This window comes from Mobula birostris, chromosome 10 (genome assembly GCF_030028105.1).
Source record: "Mobula birostris isolate sMobBir1 chromosome 10, sMobBir1.hap1, whole genome shotgun sequence".
Classification (NCBI taxonomy): Eukaryota; Metazoa; Chordata; class Chondrichthyes; order Myliobatiformes; family Myliobatidae; genus Mobula; species Mobula birostris.
Genome location: NC_092379.1, coordinates 125,691,354 through 125,714,409, shown reverse-complemented (window position 1 = coordinate 125,714,409; position 23,056 = coordinate 125,691,354). Strand labels below are relative to the sequence as shown.

The 23,056-nt window shown below is 44.4% G+C and overlaps 1 protein-coding gene across 2 annotated transcripts in view; it reads left to right on the top strand.

Annotated features, from left to right (window-relative positions):
• col4a5 (collagen, type IV, alpha 5 (Alport syndrome)) overlaps nt 1-23,056 on the top strand; it is a 310,200-nt gene that overhangs the window by 126,519 nt on the left and 160,625 nt on the right. For both annotated transcript variants that reach the window (XM_072270935.1, XM_072270934.1), the window contains 16 exons: nt 352-396; nt 3,565-3,627; nt 3,717-3,770; nt 6,462-6,488; nt 6,579-6,659; nt 8,463-8,525; nt 9,747-9,782; nt 9,864-9,905; nt 10,076-10,165; nt 12,042-12,095; nt 12,178-12,237; nt 14,361-14,405; nt 15,044-15,097; nt 17,863-17,904; nt 20,290-20,380; nt 20,495-20,530. In XM_072270935.1, coding sequence (XP_072127036.1) covers nt 352-396; nt 3,565-3,627; nt 3,717-3,770; nt 6,462-6,488; nt 6,579-6,659; nt 8,463-8,525; nt 9,747-9,782; nt 9,864-9,905; nt 10,076-10,165; nt 12,042-12,095; nt 12,178-12,237; nt 14,361-14,405; nt 15,044-15,097; nt 17,863-17,904; nt 20,290-20,380; nt 20,495-20,530 — 883 coding nt within the window. The remainder of the gene's footprint in view (nt 1-351; nt 397-3,564; nt 3,628-3,716; nt 3,771-6,461; nt 6,489-6,578; nt 6,660-8,462; nt 8,526-9,746; nt 9,783-9,863; nt 9,906-10,075; nt 10,166-12,041; nt 12,096-12,177; nt 12,238-14,360; nt 14,406-15,043; nt 15,098-17,862; nt 17,905-20,289; nt 20,381-20,494; nt 20,531-23,056) is intronic.

Sequence of the window (23,056 nt, the reverse complement as noted above, 5' to 3'; positions counted from 1 at the left end):
TAAACATCTGCCTTAAAGTGGTGGTGACCCAGTTCTGACTGGCAGGTGTTGGTCGGTGAGAGTTCAATGCATTAAGCGGTAAAAGAGTTTTGTCAGCTTTTGCAAAGGCGGTTATTTCCCTCAGGAATGTGATTGGGTTTGTAGCAATGGTGCTCTTATGAAAGTGTTTCTAAAGTAAAGGATGCTTCCTTCTCTGCTGGCCAAAGGTGTTGTACCTTGTTACTTAGTGAACAGAATACAGTTAATGTGCTAGGACCTAGCTAATCCTGTGGTTATAGCAGCAGGTTGTAAAGAATACTCTGATATACAATGGTCCTGTTAACCTTGTTTTTGTCTCCTGTGGTTTGACAGGGCCCCCCTGGCATTCCAGGCTTTCCCGGGACCCCTGGTGTTCCAGTAAGTATCGATCATTTTATCAGCTTGCTTCAGAACCCTTTCTCCTGCACCTCTGACATTTTCTTTTTACAATTATAAAATAATAGGTTTTTTGCACAGTTGAGCTCAGTTTTTAAGATACTTACACATGGGACCAAACAGTAGAATGAGCATTGGTTTTATGCACGGTTACCTCCATATCTCAAGGCCTCCCTCTTTATCTTTATCAGAAAGCCATATTTCTTTATGTGTGCGTGTTTACTAGTGTTTAACGTTTTTTAGGAAATATATTTAAACTTTTGATTTGTATTGATTTACCCCAAGACTGTGAAGGAAGGGCCAAACGATGGCAGTAATGAGTTGCTCTGACAGAGAATGAATGGAGACACAATAGTGAGATTCTGTGCTCTAGAGTAAAGAGCAGGGCCCAAGGACAGATCCAGAGGTATCAGACAATGAAAGGGCAACCTTGTATATTAAGAAAATAAAAAAAAAGAAAGATTAGCTTTATTTGTCACATGTACATCGAAGCAAAATGCATTGTTCTGTGTCAATGGACAATATAGTCCGAGATTGTGCTGAGGTCACCTTATGTCCAGTGCCACAATAGCAAGCCCACGACTCACTAAACTTAACCGTATGTCTTTGGAATGTGGGTAGAAACTGGAGCAATTGGAGAAAGCACAGGGCGAATGTACAAACTCCTTACAACCAGTGGCGGGAATCAAACCCCAATCGATGATCACTGGTACTGTAAAGTGATAGCACAACCCACTACACTACTGTGCCATCCTATCGAACCTTTCAGAACCGTTCACCCGGCTAATTTCACACCCACTCCCCAACCCACCAGCGTAGAGTGATTCTGCTCACCTCCCTCCCACTAGGCAACTTTGCCCCCTCTGTTGGATGACACGTTCCTTCACTAGTGATATCGGCCCTCTCCCTGGATGAATGACCTCCCCTTGGTTGGCTGCACCCCTCTAGGTTATGAGTCTGCCCCTTCACTGGGTAACAGCCCCTCCATTGGTTTGACCATAAGACACAGGAGGAGGAATAGACCATTTGGCTCATTAAGTCTGCTCCACCATTCCATCATGAGCTGATCCTTTCTTCCACTCCTCAGCCCCACTCCCGGCCTTCTCCCCGTAACCTTTGATGCTGTGTCCAATCAAGAACCTATCAAGCTCTGCCTTAAAATACACCCAATGATCTGGCCTTTGCAGTTGCCTGTGGTAATAAATTCCACAAATTCACCACCCTCTGGCTAAAGAAACTTCTCCGCATCTCTGTTTTAAATGGACGCCCCTCTATCCTGAGGCTGTGCCCTCTTGTCCTAGACTCCCCCACCATGGGAATCATCCTTTCCACATCTACTCTGTCCAGGCCTTTCAACCTTCGAAAGGTTTCAATGGGATTCCCCCCTTCATCATTCTAAATTCCAGTGAGTACAGACCCAGAGCCATCAAACATTCCTCGTATGATAACCCTTTCATTCCAGGAATCATTCTTGTGAACCTTCTCTGAACCCTCTCCAATGCCAGCACATCTGTTCTTAGATGAGGAGCCCAAACTGTTCGCAATACTCAAGGTGAGACCTCACCAATGCCTTACTAAGCCTCATCATCACATCCCTGCTCTTGTATTCTAGACCTCTTGAAATCAATGCTAACACTGCATTTGCCTTCCTCACCACTACTCAACTAGCAAGTTAACCTTTAGGGTGTTCTGCACAAGGACTCCCAAGTCCCTTTGCATCTCAGATTTTTGGATTTTCTCCCATATTAGAAAATTCTCTGCAGATTTATTTCTACTACCAAAGTGCATGAGCATGCATTTTCCAACATTTTATTTCATTTGCCACTTTCTTGCCCATTCTCCTCATCTGTCTAAGTCCCGGTTCTGCCCCTCCTCCTTGACATGGCACCTCAACTGCGAGACTCCCCAAGCCCCTTCCATTAAGCAACACCAGCACGCCACTTGTCAGGGTCCAGCTTTCCATGCGATGACTCTGGCCACCATTGTGACTCAGGCCCTCCATTTGGTTGGCTGCATCTCTTCACCCAAGTAGCTCAGCCATTCTTCGAGTGACAATCCTCCTCTGGCTGGTCCAACCATTTGAGAGGGTGACTCCATTCTCTCTTGGCTGATTTGTATAGGGTGATTCCACCCCTCAAACACACACCTATCCTGCTAACAAGAACAGCAACAGTAAAACAAGTCCCTTTCCTTTCTCCCGCCCAGCCACCCGGCCACCCATTCACATGTACAGACAGCCCTCCAGCCCCGGCACAGACCGCCTCTGGATCTCTCCAGCCTCGGGTGGGCTTGTGGACTCACAGATCCTAACGTAACTCCAAACCATAAAAACTAATTGCAAGAAAAAGACAGAAGCCCAAGAGATGCAAGTCTTAAATAAAGGCATCCGTTATTCTTGCGAGACCATAGACCTGCACCTGGAAAGTCTTCACTCTCCAGGGTGCAGGCCTGGGCAAGGTTGTATGGGAGACCAGCAGTTGCCCATGCTGCAAGTCTCCCCTCTCCACAACACCAATGTTGTCCAAGGGAAGGGCATTAGGACCCATACAGCTTGGCACCAGTGTCGTCGCAGAGCAATGTGTGATTAAGTACCTTGCTCAAGGACACAACATACGTTGCCTCGGCTGGGGCTCGAACTCACGACCTTCAGGTCGCTAGTCCAATGCCTTAACCACTTGGCCACGTGCCCACTGTAAGTCTTAGTTTATTGTTTTAACTTAAGCGATATGTGCACGTATCACGTGGTTGTGTCATGACGTATGCAGTTCACTTATTTTTACATATAAGCGTAATGGATTTTATAAACAACAAAGAATGCTTAATCAAACAATATACTTACAAGACTACTCAAATTTTACTGAAACATTAAATAGTCAACAGCAGGCAATGTGCCTACATCTCCCGGACACACTGACTTACCACACTAATTCCACTCACCAACACCTGGTCCCTAGCCTTCAATGTCTTGGCAACTCCAGTGCATGCGTAGATGTTTCCCAGATACTGTGAGCGTACTTTCCTCTGAACTATTGTTCCTACATCATTTATCTATGAATCATAAATCCATACATTGTATGAAAATGTAAGAAAAGGAAAACTTCCTTTCTTTTGCATCTTTTGTGTAACATTTATCCTATTTCCATTTTACAGGGACTGCCAGGTCATGACGGCCCCATGGGCCCACCAGGTATACCAGGCTGCAACGGAACAAAGGTGCGTCCGTCTCAGCCACTGTTCCTGCCATTTTATTTGCATTTTGATGTATTTTCCAACATGTCCACATTTTTCTTTCTATCACACAGGGAGAGATTGGCTATCCAGGAAGTCCTGGCATCCCAGGCTCACAGGGGCCTCCGGTAAGTAAACAACAACACTATAATAAGATTACACACACACAAAATAAGGAAAGGTTGGACGAGGTTGCGTTATTTTCTTCTGGTGGGGAGACCTGATTAAAGGTAATAAGATTATGAGAGGTATAGAGCTGGCTGTTAGATGACATATATTTAAGGCAAAGAGGGAATAGTTTCAAAGGGATTGCGGGACAAGGTTTCTAACACAGAAGCTGGTGCATGTCTGGAGTGGACTGCTGGGGGCAGTGGTGGATGGAGGCATGATAGTGGTGCTTAAGAGGCTGTTAGACATGTTTCAAATCCCAATGCTAATCCCCCTGGAAGCAGGTTTGCTCAGATTCTCTTTCCTTGTGTTTCATAGGCTTTAGATTTCCATCAACAGTCAATTTATTTTTGGAACCAAGAGATAACCAGCTTTTAATTGAACAGAGCCATCGAGAATGTTCATACAAGCTGAGCCATGCACTATTCACGGCCTCTGTGTCTATGAGCTTGCCTTGGATGTTCCACGGTGTTGAAGTGGAATGCTGTTGCAAGGGATTGTGGGAGAATGGAACAACCATTCATGTTGACACACTTCAGGGTTGAACTTAATTTTATAAAGGTGCTTTACGAAGTGGGAGAATGTTAATACAAGCACTTGATAAGACCAGGACATCTCTCTGACCTCTCCTTCTAGTGTATGAAGGCTTGAATAAAAGCTGGAATCTGTGATTCAGTGAGACTTCGGTATGGCCTTTGTAGGGAGTTTACCTTTAGCAGAGGTGGTGGAATTCCTACGTGCAAAAATGTTGCAAACACTCACCTGGTCACTTGTGGAGAAACAAGCAGAGATAATGTTTCACATTAATGATCTTTCATTACTACTGATGAATGCTCGTTGGCTTGAAAACTTTCCTGTGATTGTCATTTCTTTAAATGTTCTCTTTTTTATGACCTTTGGACTTTTGAGTTCTCCAATAAATTTTCCTCTGCAAGATTTAATTCCTCCCTCCCTCCAGACAAATAAATCACCTGTAACCTGTCTTCCAACATCCGAGCTGTGTCCGTGAAAACAGGAATGAGAACTGTACAGTCTTTTGCTTGGGGTCTGTCTGTTGCCACTTCCCTAAAGGGTAACATTGGTAACTCTATACTGTGAAAGGTTGCAAGGCTCACACCTGATACTTGCATTCTTCCATCTAAGTGATTTATCCAGGTCAATAGATAGGGGGAATAAAGAGAACCAGTGTACTGACTCCTAATGTGTGTCCATTACCCCTGTGTATGTGTGTGTACGTGCATCTACACATATGCATGTTGAAATGTATGTTTATCTATGAAAGTTTGTGTGCATATAAATATAAAGGGAAACACCTATATACCTTTGCACTGTCTATGCATGCGCATGTGCTTCAGGTGAGGATAGTTGAAGTTTGAAAGTGAAATCTTGCACGATGTCATTCATGCTCTCGTTGTTCGCCACACAACTGAGGACTCACTGGAGAGGATTTCAGGCCAATGAGACTGAAAGAACTGAGTTCCCCAACTCTGCCTAAGTCCATCCCGCGCCCCCCCCCCCCCGCCCACCTTGGTCAAAGAACTGTGACGTTTCCCACCTGGCATTGTGAATGGCAGCAACACTTGCCGGTGGACTGTGCAATGCAATAACCACATGCGACTGAGCAGGGAATAGCAGAAGGAAAGGAGAGCTAGATAAAGGCAAAATATAAGCAGTTGTTAACAGAAACGTCTTACTGTCTAAGTGCTTGTTGATGTGTTGAGCAAGCTACGCCTTTACTCTTAGAGGGATGAGAAGTGAATTGATAGAGATGTACAAGCGAACAAGAAGCATAGATCAAAGAGATAGTCAGAGACGTTTTCCCAGGGTGGAAATGGCTATTTACAGGGGGCATAATTTTAAGGTGATTGGAGGAACATATGGTGGGGGAGTGGGATATCAGAGGTAAATTTAGTGATGAGTGCATGAAATGCCCTGCCATGAATTAGAACTGCCGCCCGGGGTGGTGGTAGAGGCAGATACTTTGGGGACATTTAAAAAACTCTCAGATAGGCACATGGATGATAGAAAAATGGAGGGCCATAACATTAAAAGGTCAGCACATATTTGCGGGTCAAAGGTGCTGTAGTGCTCTATGTTCTGTGTACCGTTAATTATTTAAAATTCCAAGCTTCAAAATGCACTTATTATCAAAGAATGTATAAATTATACAACCTTGAGATTTGTTTGCTTACAGGCAGTTGCAAGGTTGTATAATTTATATATTCTTTGTTAATAAATGTACTTTGAAACTTGATGACTAATAGTACATAGAACATAGAACAGTACAGCATAGTACAAGCACTTTGACCCACAAAGTTGTGCCGACCTTTTAATCTACTCTAAGGTCAATCTAATCCTTTCGTCCTTCATAGACTTCCATTCTTTGTATTTCTGCCTTGGGGAAAAGTGTCTGGCTATCCACTTAATCCATGCTTCCTATCATCCTGCACACCTCTATCAGTCTAACCCTTCCCTCCTACATAGTCCTCCATTTTTCAATCATGAGTGCCCTATCTAAGAGATTTTAAATGCTCCCGTTATATCTGCCAATGCATCACCTTGTCAGTAAATAGTTGCAGGATCTGGGGATAGAATTGGTCTATTATTCAAATGTACTTTTCTATTCTGTGAACATGTTTTTCATTTTGCAGGGTCCTCCTGGGCTTCCAGGAATCAAGGTAAGTCCTAAATTGTCCTGCTGTTCATTCCTATCTTTACGTGCTGCAGTTCTAATTCACGTTAATCACTTTATTTTCCTCCCGTGTTAGGGTGACCCTGGCGAGGTGATAATACCCCCATTTTCACATCAAAAAGGAGACCCAGGACCGCCTGGCCTGCCAGGATTACCAGTAAGTATCAAAGTCAGCTGTCTTCTTCCTTAGCAGAGTTTTCAACAGGTTGTTACTACATGGGCCTCTGTGTGTGATTATTTATGGAGATCTATGTGATCAAACCTTAAGATTCAAAACTATTGAAAAGAGATTATGCAAAGATTCTTTACTCATTCGGGTCAAAAATATTAATGATTTCTTGTGGAGGCAGAAGTGTCAACATTTTGAAATGACTTACAAGCCTTTATAAATTGTTCTTGGTGCTGGAATAGGCTGGTTTCAGATTAACTCAAGGGCAACTAGTTAAACATTAACATTAAGGAGTGCTGCCTCAAAAAATCATCAAGGACCCCTCACCATTCATCATCAAGTACCCCTAACCTCCATCATCTAGGGCTCTCACCATTCATCATCAAGTACCCCTAGCATCCATCATCAAGGACTCTCACCATTCATCATTAAGTACCCCCATCATTCATCATCAAGGACCCCTAGCGTCCATCGTCAAGGACCCCCACAATTCATCATCAAGGACCTCTATTATCCATTCTGTCTCATATAGTCTACAGTTTCTGAAGTGACCATAGAAGGACCCCCACCATCCGTCATCAAGAACCCCCCACTATTCATCATCAAGGACCCCCATTATCGATCCTACGTCTTATAGTGTATGGACTCTGAAGAGACCATAGACTTTGGGCAGCATGGTTAGCATGATTCTATTACATCTTTGGGTGCTGGAGTTCAGAATTCAATTCCTTTGTAAGGAATCGTTGTACATCCTCACTGTGGAATGCTTCCCCAAGTCCTTCGTTTACTTTCCACAGTCCGAAGAAGTACCAAGTGGGTTAATTTGTCATTGTATATTGGCCCGTGATTAGCTTAGGGTTAATAGGAACTATCAGGGGTTGCTAGGGCAGCACAGCTGGAAAGGCCTGCTCCACACGTATCGCTAAATAAATAAATAAACACAACATCATATGGGGTCCTTCCTTTTTTAGTCAGCAGCCTGAGAGTGAAGATGTTGTAAGCTTCACACCAGTTTAGCAGAGTGGGAATGGGGACGTGAATGGCTGGAAAGGGTCAACTTTTAAATTCTTGTACTTGTGCTATAAGGCTAAGAGGAAGACCTTATTCAAAAAGTCCTACGCGAAAATCAGTCCCAAGGTACCTTGAGGTCTTCCAAAACCCTTCCACCAGAACTGCTTAAGCACAGGAGATTTCTGCCTGTCATCAGTAGTTTCCTACCAGCCTTATGCACATGTTGCTCATGTTTCCCAGTGCCGAGGTCAAGGATATTTGCAACTTGCTCCTGATTTCCATCTGCTTATTTCCTACCTGGGTTTACTAGAAAAATGTACAGTGATTTGTGGTGTTCTCCATCTAGTGTAATCAGTAATCAGCATTTACTGTGCCACTGGACACTGTCATTGGTTTGGTGCTGTTCCAAGTACTTCAAAGGATTCTAAATTTTAAATTTGGACACTCGGATTACGGGCAGATTTTTAAATCTCTGCTTTATCCCTGCAATCTGGATCTGTTCCTCATGCATCCTGACTACTGTTCTAGACCTTGCATCTCACTTCTCTCCACTTCAAATTCTAATCAGCTGCTAAAACCAAAAGTTACCTTCCTATCTGTCCACTCAACCAAGTGCCTCCTATGGTAAGAGTAAATTAGAGGCAGTTTAGCACTGCATTAAATCTGTAGTAAGCTTAATTATGATAGTGGATCTGTGAATTTGCATAGTTTCTTGGATTAATGTTAAAAATCTCAAGTTTAGGATATAAACACAAAGTTAACAAGTCTTTGTCTTCACAGGGACCCCAAGGCATAGGGGGAGCACAAGGCCCACCAGGTTCATTAGGACCAGCAGGTCAACCGGTATGTTAATGGCACTTCTGTTTCAAAACCACATCCATGGAACCAATAGCAATGGCAGGAGACCTCGCAGAATTGCATTCTTTTGGAGCAATAAGCTACTAGAGGAACACAGCAGGTCAAGCAGCATCTGTGGGGAAAGGAATTGTGGTCATTTTGGGTTGAAACCCTGAATCGGGAGTGGTTCCTGTATTCTTTTGGGTTTGGAATATAAAGTATTAAACAAGCTAAGATCAAGTCTATGCTGCCTGTGAGTAAGACTACATTGGGGATTCATAAATTTTATAAAATTGCGCTTTTAGTGACAGAGTGATACTAGATTTCAAACAGATTAAAGGGTAAAGGAAGTTGGGGAAAATAAAGAAGTGTCTCCAAGCAACACACACGCACAATACTGAAGGAACTCAGCAGGCTAGGCAGCGTCTATGGGGACAAAAAAGCACAGACAACGTTTAAGGCCAAAGGATTTCACTTGTTTGAAGTTTCTCCAAGTTTGTGTTAGCTGGTATGTCACATGTTCCAGTGGTGGGAAAGATAGAGAGATTCATAGCCTGCTCACCACTTCACTTTGAGCTGTTGGGCGAGACAAAATAGGGCCACTGATTTGTGATCTAGGCACTGAGTGGTGGTTGTCCAATGATGGCAGGACACCTGTGTGGAGAGTTTTTAAAGTGGAAAAGCCATTTCGGTCCCTCACCCTCAGGAGTCTGGGTCCAGTGGTACGAACAAGTGTCGCAAACTGGGGTCTTCCTTAGTTGTAGTGGAGGACCATGTCGTCTCTGGTGCCTTCGCTCTGTATGGAGTGTTGCAGACCCATCTTCCTTGCTGTTGAATGTCACTGTAGATCTCATGTGCTCAGTCCGCTGGACCCAATTTCACATGCTCGGACATGCGTGTCCCTATTTCACCGGGGTATGAGGCCCGCCGGCTACCCTCACCTGGTTTAGCCCACCTGTCGTGTTGGTGTACCGGGGTGTGGCCGCTGTCGCATGCAAACAGCTACTTGGAGCCACAGGTGAGAACTGAGTGTCCGGTGGAGAGCAAGCTGCTCCGGAATGAATGTGGTAAGCCCCTTCACCAGAGGTGCAACCCCTCCCTGGAAACCCCACCTCGGCACTATTAGCATGCTAAAGTGTGGAGTTAAAAAAAAATTGTCTCCCAAAACAGGTCTGGGACTGAATCAAATTACAATTATTCACTGTAAAACTGTTCCATCTATTCTAGGGTCTTCCTGGTCCTCCAGGTCTACCTGGACAGAAGGTAAGATGAATGAAGGTAGCTTTCTCCTTTCAACTGAGCATTCATCACAAGTAGCCTCACAAGTCTCCTTTTTGCCTCTAGGGGAACATGGGTTTGAATTTCCAAGGACCCAAAGGGGAAAAGGTAAGCACATCTTCATCTACATTTTTTCTATTTTTAATTGTAACTTCTTATCATTGGTGGTCATACATGTGATTCGCAAATATCTTTAATTTTCTGACATTGCCGGTTTGTGATGGCTTAAATAATAGAACGGCAACTTTTTTCAATGCTTTTATGTGGATCCTTTCCAGGGTGACCCAGGGCTCCAGGGTCCTCCTGGCCCTCCAGGACAGTTGGAGCAGCTGAATTCTCCTGGGGTGGATTTCCAGAAAGGAGACAAGGTAACAGGTTCAGTCACAAACAAGAGAAAATCTGCAGATGCTGGAAATCCGAGCAACACACACAGAAACCTGGAGGAGCTCAGCAGGCCTGACAGCATCTATGGAAGAGTACAGTCGACGTTTTGGGCTGAAACTCTTCATCGGGAATGAAGGAAGTAAAGAGACATGAGGAATCAGAGTTAGAGGGTGGGGGGAGGGGAGGAAGAAACACAAGGTGATAGTTGAAACCGGGAGTGTGGCGAGGGGTGAAGTAAAGAGCTGGGAAGTTGATTGGTGAAAGAGATAGAGGGCTGGAGAAGGGGGAATCCGATAGGAGAGGACAGAAGGCCATGGAAGAAAGAAAAGAGGGAGCAGCACCAGAGGGAGGTGACAAACAGGCAAGGAGATAGGGTGATAGAGGGAAAAGGGGATGGGGAATGGTGAGGGGGGCGCATTACCAGAAGTTCGAGAAATTGATGTTCATGCCTTCAGGTTGGAAACTACCCAGACGGAATATAAGGTGTTCCTCCAATCTGAGTGTGGCCTCATCATGACAGTAGAGTAGTCATAGTCATACTTTATTGATCCCGGGGGAAATTGGTTTACGTTACGGTTGCACCATAAATAATAAATAGTAATAAAACCATAAATAGTTAAATAGTAATATGTAAATTATGCCAGGAAATAAGTCCAGGACCAGCCTATTGGCTCAGGGTGTCTGACCCTCCAAGGGAGGAGTTGTAAAGTTTGATGGCCACAGGGAGGAATGACCTTCAATGACACGCTGTGTTGCATCTCTGGCTGAATGTACTCCTGTGCCCAACCAGTACATTATGTAGTGGATGGGAGACATTGACCAAGATGGCATGCAACTTGGACAGCATCCTCTTTTCAGACACCACCGTCAGAGAGTCCAGTTCCATCCCCACAACATCACTGGCCTTACGAATGGGTTTGTTGATTCTGTTGGTGTCTGCTACCCTCAGCCTGCTGCCCCAGTACACAACAGCAAACATGATAGCACTGGCCACCACAGACTCATAGAACACCCTCAGCATTGTCCGGCAGATGTTAAAGGACCTCAGTCTCCTCAGGAAATAGAGGCCGTGGATTTACTGGTCAGAATGGGAATGGGAAGAGGAATTAAAATTAGGACTAGGAGATCCCGCTTTTTCTGGCAAACTGTAAGTTTGGTACCTGATTCATCACTTGCCACGTTGTAATTTTCTATCTAGCTTCAGAGTGTATGTAGTTTGCTGCCAGTGGGGCAAAGGGTTGCTGTATGGCAGGCAATTGCCAGTGTTTATACAGTGATAGGCACAGGTTAGAGTTCTCCAACCTCCAACCACAATATTCCTGCGACCAACACAACACTGTGGTCTGCTGGGGTGGGAAGAGTCTGGGACCATCCCTGTCTGTGATTCCATTTCAGATTTGCAGACGTGTTTGCTAATTGACACATCAGGATAAGCTCTTTAATCTAAGCTTCTAGCTAAAATATCCTGTGCTTAAAAATAATTGCAGCACAGAGCACATTATTCCTCCATAGCACTGAAGCATTGCTATTGCATTGTTACAAGTGCAGCCTTTTGTGTGCATTGTTAAACCCAGGACCCCAAGTGCTTGATGAGGGGAATGCAGAAGTTACAATTGTTCTGCTGGCAGAAGTCTCCCTTTGTTCTGACCCCTTTGTTTCTTACTCAGCCACCTGCACAAAAACTTAGCTGTTTTTTTTTGTGAGCCTATTTGTTTCCATTGGGGAATTATTGAGCACACAATGAATTTTTATATGTTAAATCAGTGAGTACTTCACAAATAATCCATTGGTTGCGAAGCATATGGTGATTTGCTTTACATTCTTGTGAATAGCACCTAAAATTAGTTTTGTTCTTGGTAGGGCGACATTGGACCACCTGGCGCACCTGGAGAGAGGGGCTTCCCTGGCCCTCCTGTAAGTACGGAATACAGAGTTTACCTACAGCAGTTTAGAGAGTTGTTCACCTGCCATTCACTCCGTATTGCATTCATTGTAGGGTCCCCCTGGGTTTAGCGCCAAAGGCCAGAAGGGTGAGCCAGGAGAACCAGGAAAGAGGGTGAGTACTATAACGCTAAGCAAGACTAAATGAGGACTCTGCGCAGTTATTCATTCAGCAGTTTTTGGCCTGGATGAATACCATAAGATATAGGAGCAGAATTAAGCTGTTCATCCCATCGATTCTGCTCTGCTACTCCATCACAGCTGATTTATTATACCTCTCAACCCCATTGTCTTGCCTTTTCCCCATATCCATCGATGCTCTTGCTAATCAAGAGCCTATTAACCTCCACTTTAAATATCCTCAATCACTTGGCCTTCACCGCCATCTATGGCTACAAGATCCACAGATTCTCCACCCTCTTGGCTGAAGAAATTCCTCCTCATCACTGTTCGGAAAGGATATCCTTATATTCTGAGGTTGTGCTCTCTGGCTTTAGACTCACCCACTGTAGGAAGCATCTTGTCCATGCACATTCTGTCTATGTCTTTCAATATTCAAAAGACTTCAATGAGATCCCCACTCATTCTGTGTATTAAACACTTTCAACGGTAGATATTAGTGCTCTCTGAAGACGAATTCTGTCCTATGACACTCAAATTCATTGTAATTCATTGTTGTTGAATTAACCACCATGGGTTTTGTTATCTGGGCTTTAAGCTTTAAAATTCCCTTCTAGAGAAAACCTTTACAGTCATGCAAAGAACATGCAAACTCTATTTAGGTAGTAGCTGACACCAGGTTTGAACCAAAGTCATTGGAGCTCTCAGGCAGAACCCCTACTATCCATGCCACAATGCAGAGCACTCCATGAGTGGCAGTTCCACTGAGACAGAGAGTTGGAAGGACATGCCCTGGGCTGTTCTAATGGTCTTCGGCAGCTTGTACTATCAACAGCCTTTTCCATTCTCCCTGTATGTCGCTAGCAATCAGAAACATTTGGAAAATTGAACTGTATTTAAATTTTTTTTTAAATGAAAGTTATTAAAGGATATTAACAGGTAAATCATATATATAATAATTAATTACATATATTGATCTTAATTTTTGTTAAAAAGGCAAATGAACAAAGTGCTTCCCTTCTTTAATGAGGGTTGGCAAGTAGTTGGTGTTAAGCTTCCAATGACTCTTTCAGTATTAGGAAGCGGTGCTGGACTGAGTGGTGATTTTTCCATCAAAGTGGGAGACCATCACTTGGAATATGCTGCAGCCCAGACTTCAGTCTACACTGACCTTCAGTTTACCCCTCTCTGAATGGCTGTGATCACATCCCCATTTCTTGTACTTTATTCCTTGTATTCTTTTTCTCTTTTAACTGTTCATCCATGAGGAGGTAGATTATAAGGTCAAGAGTCCATCGTATTGTACAAGAGTGCATTCAATAGCCTTCTAACAGTGGGGTGAAAGCTTTCCTTGAGGCTGGTGCCAGTTGCTGTCAGGCTTTTGTATCTTCGGCCTGATTGGGGGTTGGGAGAGTGGGGAGAAGAGAGAATGTCTGGGGTGGGATGGGTCTTTGATTACGTTGGCTGCATCATCAAGGTAGTGGGAAGTGTAAGCAGAATCCATGGAGGAGAGGCTGGTTTTTGTGATGTGCTGAGCTGTGTCCACAACTCTCTACAGTCACTAGCTGTAACAGGAAGAGAACAGTCGTCATACCAAGCCATGGTGCCTCGAGATAGGATGCTTTCTATGGTGCATCGATAAAAATTGTTGAGGGGCAGTGAGAACGTGACAGGTTTCTTTAGCCTCCTGAGGTGAGCTTCCTTGTCCACTGTATCTATCTGGTTGGACCATGCCAGGCTACTAATGATGCTCACTCCTAGGAACTTGAAGTTCTCAACCCTCCCAAAGCTTAAGCTTTATTGTGGGGGAGGGAGGGGGTGCAGTCAGCTTGTAAAGTCCGTTGTGCAGGGTCCGGATTTGGACCCTGAGTTAGAGACATGTACCTTGTACCTGGTAGGAAAGAGGCTGCTACTCATTTAGAAACTATTTAAAAATCGACTTCATTCCTCAATAGCGAAACATTTGCTCTGATGAAACTTCCCATGGAGAATTTGCACTTTCTTTACAGTTTTATGTTAAGTACCGTAGTACATTTGTGCCTGTTACCTTTTGCCAGCCTCTGGTGAAAGCAGGTCATGTTTAAATATTTAATTTCTGGATAATTTTTCTTAACACAGGGAAAACCTGGTAAAGATGGAGAACCAGGCAGTCCAGGATTTGATGTAAGTACCTGAACAAAATTGAACACTTATTGTCTATTTAGAGATATAGCGTGAAACAGGCCATTTCGGCCCAATGAGCAGCGACACCCAGCAACCCACTTAATTATCCCTAGCCCAGTCACAGGACAATTTACAATGACTAACTAACCTACTAACCGGCTTGTCTCTGGACCGTGGGAGGAAACCTGAGCACCCAGAGGAGACCCACGCGTTCATAGGCAGGACATACGAGCTCTTTACAGACGTAATTGAAATTGAACTCCAAACGCTGATGTCCCAAGCTGTAATAGCATCACGCTAACTGTGATGTTACCATGGCAGCCCTGCAGGGATTTTTTAATATTCTGCAATTCTGTCAGAAAATTGCCAAGAGCAGCCTCTGAATTAAAAACTCACTCTCTTGACAGGATTCTTTGTTGATTGGCCTTGCGTTGCCTCCATGTTTCTGCCAGATGTCTGCAGAGAATCAGCAAGACCCTGTCCGTGGTGGCACATTGAACCTCTCTACTCAGGCTTTCCCAGTTTCCTTGCCAGGGCCAACAATTTGATTTGACCACCGATGGAATCATTTTGAGGGCACCCAGCTCTCGTGAAGATGCCTTGTTACAGTAGTGTAACACCATCTTTTGTTTCAACAGGGTCTCCCAGGAAATCAAGGCATGCCCGGACCACCAGGCAGAGATGGCCAGAAGGTAAATGACACTGAGTTTACAGCACAAATCAGACCATTTTGCGATGGTAAACTTTCAGGAGCAGAACCATTCTGACAAATTTGTTAATATCAAACTTCCTGATTACTGAAACCATCTTTTTCAGTTTTTTCTTGCTCTGAAGTTTCTAACCATCTGGACAAACTGTCTTGTGATACTTTACCAAACATGGGTAGCAGGCTATTTAACAAGGGGGTATCACTATATTCGGAAAGGTAAAAAAAGAGTGTCATAGAATTAAGTGCAAGGTCAGAATTTTTTTTATACTTGGTGTGTGCCGGTAATCCTACTGGTTCTGTCTCCATCACTTCTGCCATCAGAAACTTTGCACAAACTTGCAGTTAAACCCAGGACCGTACAACATCCGGCCTGAAATGTTACATCATTGACATTTAAATGAATAAAATTAAGATGTTGACATTAATGTTTTTGAGAACACTTTTTACTAAAACTAATCTTTTGAAGTAATTAATTTATGGAAATTTGACACCATATGTAGATTGTGTACATTGAATTTGTGATCTTGCTGGATCCTTATTGCTTATAAATTCGCTGTAATGAGTATATCACTGGCCACCGTCTGACAAAGGTGGATGGTTTGGTAGCTGCATAAAGAACGTGAGAATTAAATTAGAAATTGGAAGGTGCTAGTTGTCATAGCCATATACAGTGCCTATAAAATTATTCAACCAGAGGTGCACTTTTCTTTTTTAAATGTGTTTTTATGATCGTAAGACCATACTGTCCTCCAAGAATAACGGGTACAGCAGGCCTACGGCATCAGCGATCTGTTTGTGGTTCGGAGCCGCTGGCCGGGGTGTCGAAGGAGCCAGCAGACAAGTCTGAGAAGGAGAAGCTGGCCCTTGGCCGGGAGAAGGAGCAGTTGGCGGACGGCCGGGAGAAGGAGAAGCCGGCGGACGGCCGGGAGAAGGAGAAGCTGGCCCTTGGCCGGGAGAAGGAGCAGTTGGCGGACGGCCGGGAGAAGGAGAAGCCGGCGGACGGCCGGGAGAAGGAGAAGCCGGCGGACGACCGGGAGAAGGAGCAGTTGGCGGACGGCCGGGAGAAGGAGAAGCCTGTGGACGGCCGGGAGAAGGAGCAGTTGGCGGACGACCGGGAGAAGGAGAAGCCGGCGGACGGCCGGGAGAAGGAGAAGCCGGCGGACGGCCGGGAGAAGGAGAAGCCGGCGGACGACCGGGAGAAGGAGCAGTTGGCGGACAGCCGGGAGAAGGAGAAGCCGGCGGACGGCCGGGAGAAGGAGAAGCCGGCGGACGGCCGGGAGAAGGAGAAGCCGGCGGACGGCCGGGAGAAGGAGCAGTTGGCGGACGGCCGGGAGAAGGAGCAGTTGGCGGACGGCCGGGAGAAGGAGAAGCCTGTGGACGGCCGGGAGAAGGAGCAGTTGGCGGACGGCCGGGAGAAGGAGAAGCCGGCGGACGGCCGGGAGAAGGAGAAGCCGGCGGACGACAGGAAGAAGGAGAAGCCGGCGGACGGCTAGGAGAAGGAGAAGCCGGCAGACGGCCGGGAGAAGGAGAAGCCGGCGGACGGCCGGGAGAAGGAGAAGCCGGCGGACGGCCGGGAGAAGGAGAAGCCGGCGGACGGCCGGGGGAAGGAGAAGCTGGCCCTTGGCCGGGAGAAGGAGAAGCCGGCGGACGGCCGGGAGAAGGAGAAGCCGGCGGACGGTCGGGAGAAGGAGAAGCCGGCAGACGGCCGGGAGAAGGAGAAGCCGGTGGACGACTGGGAGAAGGAGCAGTTGGCGGACGGCCAGGAGAAGGAGAAGCTGGCGGACGGCCGGGAAAAGGAGAAGCCGGCGGACGGCCAGGACAAGGAGGACCTGGCGGATAGGCTGGAGAAGTTTCAGAGGAGCTGACCTGGGTACAGACAGTGCTGCTGCCTGCTACTCGAAGATATCGGAGTTGGTGCACAACGCAGCATGAGGTGTAACTGTGAGTGACTGTCTTGGACGCTTCTCTTGCGATTGCAAGACCCTGTTGGACATTGGTAACATGAGATGCTGCAGGCCTGTTCCTCATGTTTGGTGGTTAGGCAGGCAACAAGGCAGCAGCGTGGCCTCGGTTATAGTAAAGACAAGGCCTCAAGAGTGGAGTCTGTGCTCAATTGGGAGCTGGCCTCTCCTGTCAATGCTGCCCTCCAGTGTTCAATAGGTGGAAGGACAGGCAAACTGATTGCATGTTGCTCAGGGTGTTGGACTATACATGTGTTTTCTTACGTTCAACAATGTGTGTGTTCTCTCTCTCTCTCTCTCTCTCTCTCTCTCTCTCTCTCTCTCTTTCTACCTCTCTCTCTATCTCTCTCTCTCTCTCGCTGTTTTGAATGTATGTTATGCACCCAGGCCCCAGAGGAACGCTGTCTCATTCAGCTGTATCCACGTATGGTCTGAAATGGCAATTAAGCTTGGTTTAATTTGATTTATAGAGTCCTTGAAAGTATGTCTATAGGTTATGGAATCAGTTCACAGTTGAGGTGGGTGAAGTTATCCGTGCTGGTTCGAGAGCTTGATGGTTGTAGGGTAACAACTGTTCCTGAACCCGGTGGAACTGGTGGTGTGGGGGCTAAGGCCCCCGTACCTCCTGCCTGATGGTAGTAGTGAGATGAGAGCACGGCCTGGATGCTGGGTGTCCTTGATGATAAATGCTTCTTTCATATCTTCATACGTTCTCTTAGAGGCTGAGTAAATATTACATGATCTAAAACATTTACAGTTCTAACTAACTTTTGTTTTGTGTGACTAGGGTCAGAAAGGTGCCATTGGTTTCCCTGGTCCACCAGGAACTGTGAGTATCCAGGACAATTTTCTGTATCTACCATCATGTTTAATGATGCAAATTAATGTATTCTTTGACAGATTACCAGTAAACTTGATAGGATATAGCTGAACAAACTAGTGAATAGACAAAATTACAGTTTTTACCTTTCTTGAATTTGACACGGAAGTTGGAAAATCATCTCTAATTGCCCTAAAAATGGAAGGAAATTCAGAGTCAACCACATTGTAGTAGCCATAAGAGATTGCAGATTCTGGGAGCTGGAACAGCATGATGCCTGGGCGAACCCATGGGAGCTGAGCTGCTCGATGGGGACGACATTTAGGTTCAAGGCCCTATATCAGGACTGAGAATAGAGAGGAAAAATAGCCAGTATAAAAACAAAGAGAGAGGTAGAAGAGGTCAGTAAGGATTGCTGCAGATTGGTAGTTATGTTTATGACAAGAAAAGTTAAAACTTTCTTAACTTGCTGAGCGTTACTAAACCAAGTGAGTTTTAAGACAGTTTTGTAGACTCATAGTCACTATCACTGCCATTCTTATTTCATTAACTGATTTAAGTTAATGGCTGCCACAGGAGGGCACAGGTTTAAGGTGCTTCAGAGTAGGTACAGAGGAGATGTCAGGGGTAAGTTTTTTACTCAGAGAGTGGTGAGTGCGTGGAATGGGCTGCCGGCAACGGTGGTGGAGGCAGATACGATAGGGTCTTTTAAGAGACTTTTGGATAGGTACATGGAGCTTAGAAAAATAAAGGGCTATGGGTAAGCCTAGTAATTTCTAAGGCAGGGACATGTTCGGCACAGCTTTGTGACCAAAAGGCCTGTATTGTGCCATAGGTTTTCTATGTTTCTATGTTTCTATGTCTCTAAGTTCTTCATGTGTCACTGGTGAGTTATTACTTAATGTCTATGGTTTATTTGTTCAGGCTTCTCAGTAATTTGTGCAGTAATATAGTCGCTATAGGACCCTATCCTAATATTTATATAACGCAAGTGTTGGTCAGTGTCTAAATAAATTTCTGAAGCTCTTGGTTTGAATTTAACCCTAATAAACAAAGTACAGTCTCTAACACAATGTCAGGGGTTTCAGTTTACTCCCAGTTTTCAAACCAGACAGGTAATTACAGCTTTTCTAGAGGATTTAAGTGGTTTAATTGGTATATCCTTTCCTTTTCAAGAAGTCTGGACTGGAGATTGCTTAAGTTCTCAAAACTCTCAGAGTGGATTTGAGCAAGGATGAGTCACTGGCTTTTGTTGGGGCTTTAAAGCAGTTGATTTTTCAGGAAAAAAAAACTGGAAAAAGAAGATCTGTCTGTTGAGAACCCAAAATCGGGCAGTAAAGGCAATATGGTAGTTTTCAGCTTCTGTATGCTGGATGTACACCCAGCGGAGGACCATGGGATGTGGGTAGTTTTCTTTCAGCCTTAAGAACTTTAACTGCCCCAAGCCATAAACATAACAGATTCTTCAGATGCTGGAAGTCCAGAAAAGCACAGGCACACACAGAAAATGCTGAATGAACTCAGCAGTTCAGACAACATCTTCAGAGAAGAATAAAGAGTCACCTTCATGTGTTTTTATACTGGATCAGAGCTTGCAACAGAAAAAAAAATCTACTGGCAGGTTGGCATTTACACAGGAATGTGGGATCCTGAAATGATAAATGCAAAACAGAGCTGTTAATTTGTATGATAATGACATAGAAGAAAACAAGACTAAAGTAAATTGAGAAAAAATCTGAGAGGCTGATGAATCCTGATGAAGGGTCTTGACCCAAAACATAGATTGTTCATTCCCATCCATAGATGCTGCCTGACCTGCTGAGCTCCTCCAGCACATTGTGTGTATTGCTCTAGATTTCCAGCATCCACAGTACCTCTTGTGTCTAAGATAAGATTAACTTTATTTCACATGTACATCAAAAGTGAAACGTGTAGTTTAACCAACACAGTCCGTGAATGTGCTGGGGGCAGCCTGCAAGTGTTGCCATGGCTCCAGCTCCAACATTGCAAGCCCGCAATGCACTAACCTTAACCCATACACGTTTGGATTGTAGGAGGAAACGAAAGCATCCTAAAGTAACCCACACAGTCATGGGAAGAAGGTACAAACTCCATACAGACAGCAGTGGGAATTGAACCCCAGATCGCTGGCACTGTAAAGCGTTGTGCTAACCACTACTCTACCATGCCATCCCTTTGACAATGAGGTTACACAATGCTTCTTCACTTAGGAATAATAATTCAAAGAATTTAACTAAAATAACAATTGTCAAATACATTTATACGGGGAAAGTTATTCTACCTTACCCCTGTTGAGACTGCTTTGGAAATTTAGATCTTAATGTAATTTTGCTACTGATAATCATCATAAAATTTGCCCTTTCTTTTCTCCAGGTTATTCCAAGACCAGGTGTTACCGTTGGACAGAAAGGTGACCGAGGTTTCCCTGGCTCTCCTGGTCGACCTGGAGATCGAGGCTTGATAGGTTAGTTTTTTTTTTAAATATTGGTGTATTTCATTCAAACCCTTCCCAATTAAGGACTTTATTTTTGAAAGGAAGATGTGATTATGTACTAACCTATTGCTGTTCCCCTTGCAGGACCTGCAGGTTTACCAGGTTCACCAGGTCCTCCAGGTGAGGTATATTGATTGTATGGATGTAAAATCAAATAATTCCTTGTCTCTGTGTCTTATCTGGAAACATCTGATTTTGTCATACAGCACAGAAACGGGTCCTTTGGCTCATCAAGTTCATACCAACCAGCAAGCACCCACTTACACAGAAAGGGCCCTTTGACCCATCAAGTCCATAGCAACCAGCAGACACCCATTTACACTAATTCTACTCTATTCTCATTTTATTCTCCCACATTCCCATCAACTTTCCCTCAAATTCTACCCCTCACCTATACATCAGGCATAACACACAGTGACCAGCTGCCCTCGCAACCTGCAGGCCTTTGAGAGGAAGCCCAAGTTTTCACAAAGAGAGCATGCAAACTGCACAACATATAGTACTCGATGTTAAGGTTGAACCTGAGTAACTGGAGCTGTGTGCCATCCCTGATATTTATTTATACATTTTTTTGAAGCATACCGGATTAAAGTGAAGTCAGCTAAGTATCCAAAATATACAGAACAGTCAGATATAACCAAATTTTTTGTGCGTAAGTAGACCAGAAGATCTCCACTGGTATAAAATCCTAACAAAAACCAGTTATCTATGATATCCCAATTCATTCTATTAGATTTCTCAAAACTCTTCTTTCCTGCACTGTATTGAGTCACATCATCTCTTACAGCCTCTGTAAGCTCTTGCCTGGAGCTATTTGTATGTCAATACATGGCCATTCCTGGGAGAGCAAACTTAATTTGGCATACTGTTGCAAAATCTAGGCATATTGAATTACTTAGAACAACACCCCACTGGAAGATTGGTTGTGCCCAATCCAAATACAATTTGGTTTTTCTCCTGGCATTCGTATTGGGAGGGTCATTTTGTCCCTGGTCCTGCTGTCTCAATGAGAAGCTGTGATTAAGGAAGCAGAGGTGTAAAAATGCTTGATCTATACCCCATAGATTTGGTTTGTAAGGATGCAATTGCTATTCAGCCTCTCAAGCCTACGAAGAGTGTAAGAAGTAGAAGTTGGAATAAGCCATCCACCCTTTGTGACAGACCTAGAGCAAAACTATAAATATCAATTTTAGAGGAAGATGGGGAAATGAAAATAGACAACTTGGTTATTTTTCTTCCTGTAAGTAATATTTTGACAGTCCACATTTTGATACTTTTGGGAAGATCCTGGCTAATCTGTAGCCCCACCCTTTTTCCTGACATGCATATTTCTTTTTTCTCTAATTTCCCATAATGTATTGATAGCTGCCTTAAATGCATTTTGCCAGTGAGTGTCCACTAGAAGGTAGAAAATTCCAGTCCTCAGTTGCGTTTTCTACAATCAGCAGCTCACCTATATTCTCCCACATTAGCTCAATCCTTCCTGAAACCCTTGGGGGCCCACGGTTTCTTGGTTTTCTCTGTAGTCACTAGGCTTTTTGGGAGAGAGTTCAGATATTTACCTGTCTTTGTTCAGTGAGTGTGTTGCTTCAGTTCCCTCTTGAGTGGCCCTGCTCCAGCTTTTAAAAAGGTTGGCATGGTAGTGTAGCGGTTAGTGTAACGCTATTAAACCACAGGTTTAAATCTGCCACTGTCTGTAAGGAGTTTGTACGTTTTTGCCATGGCGACATGGGTTTCCTCTGGATGCTCTGGTTTCCTCCCACATTCCAAAGACATACGGGTTCGTAGGTTAATCAATCACATGGGTTCTTTGTGGCAGCAAAGGTTTTTTGGGCTGGAAGTGCCTGTTAACGTGCTGTATCACTAAATATTAAATTTAAAAATGTATCTCAGAGCCCAATATCTTTCATTAATCAAAGTTAACAGAGCTGATTCCGCATCCAAGGTTGTGGGCCTGACCCTCCAAGTCCCCCATAACTGTTCTGCTTGCTGACTAAGTCCTGAATTGCCCTTCGATGAGAGGTTGAGCATTGTGTGTGAGTCATGAAGAAATACCACACTAACTTGTGCTGCATTGTGCATGAGTTACACTGCATTGTTCATGAGTTATGAAGAAATACCGCACCAACTCACGCTGCATTGTGCGTGAGTTAGTAAGAAATACCGCTCTAACTTGCACTGCTCTGCTGATTTTTTTGTCTGGAATTGTAAGCAGAGAAGGAATTGCAATTAGGATCGTGTCAGTAAACAAGTTAATCTTCATCAAGTCAAACTGCATCATGGTCATGTCGCTAAATTCATAGCTCTTCAGAACAGGAATGTCAAGCAAATCACATAGGCACTTTTCACTATTTTCATCTTTTCTTATCCGGTAGTGTAGGTAAGAGATTGAAATTTGAGCCTTTTCCGTGGGTTTGTCCCATAATAAAGCAGTAACATGAGGTGAGGCAAGTCCTTCAGTTTGATGCTTTGCTCCCAAAACAATGCTATTCAAACTCATTCCACAATGCCCAAAATAATTCTTTTTTTTTCCTGCCTATCTTTGCACAGCTTTGAGAGTTGGGAATATTAATAAGCATGTTCCAATGCTCTGTCTCACTGCCACTGCACTGGTATTCTCTGGGTGAAGGAGAACTTCTGTTACTA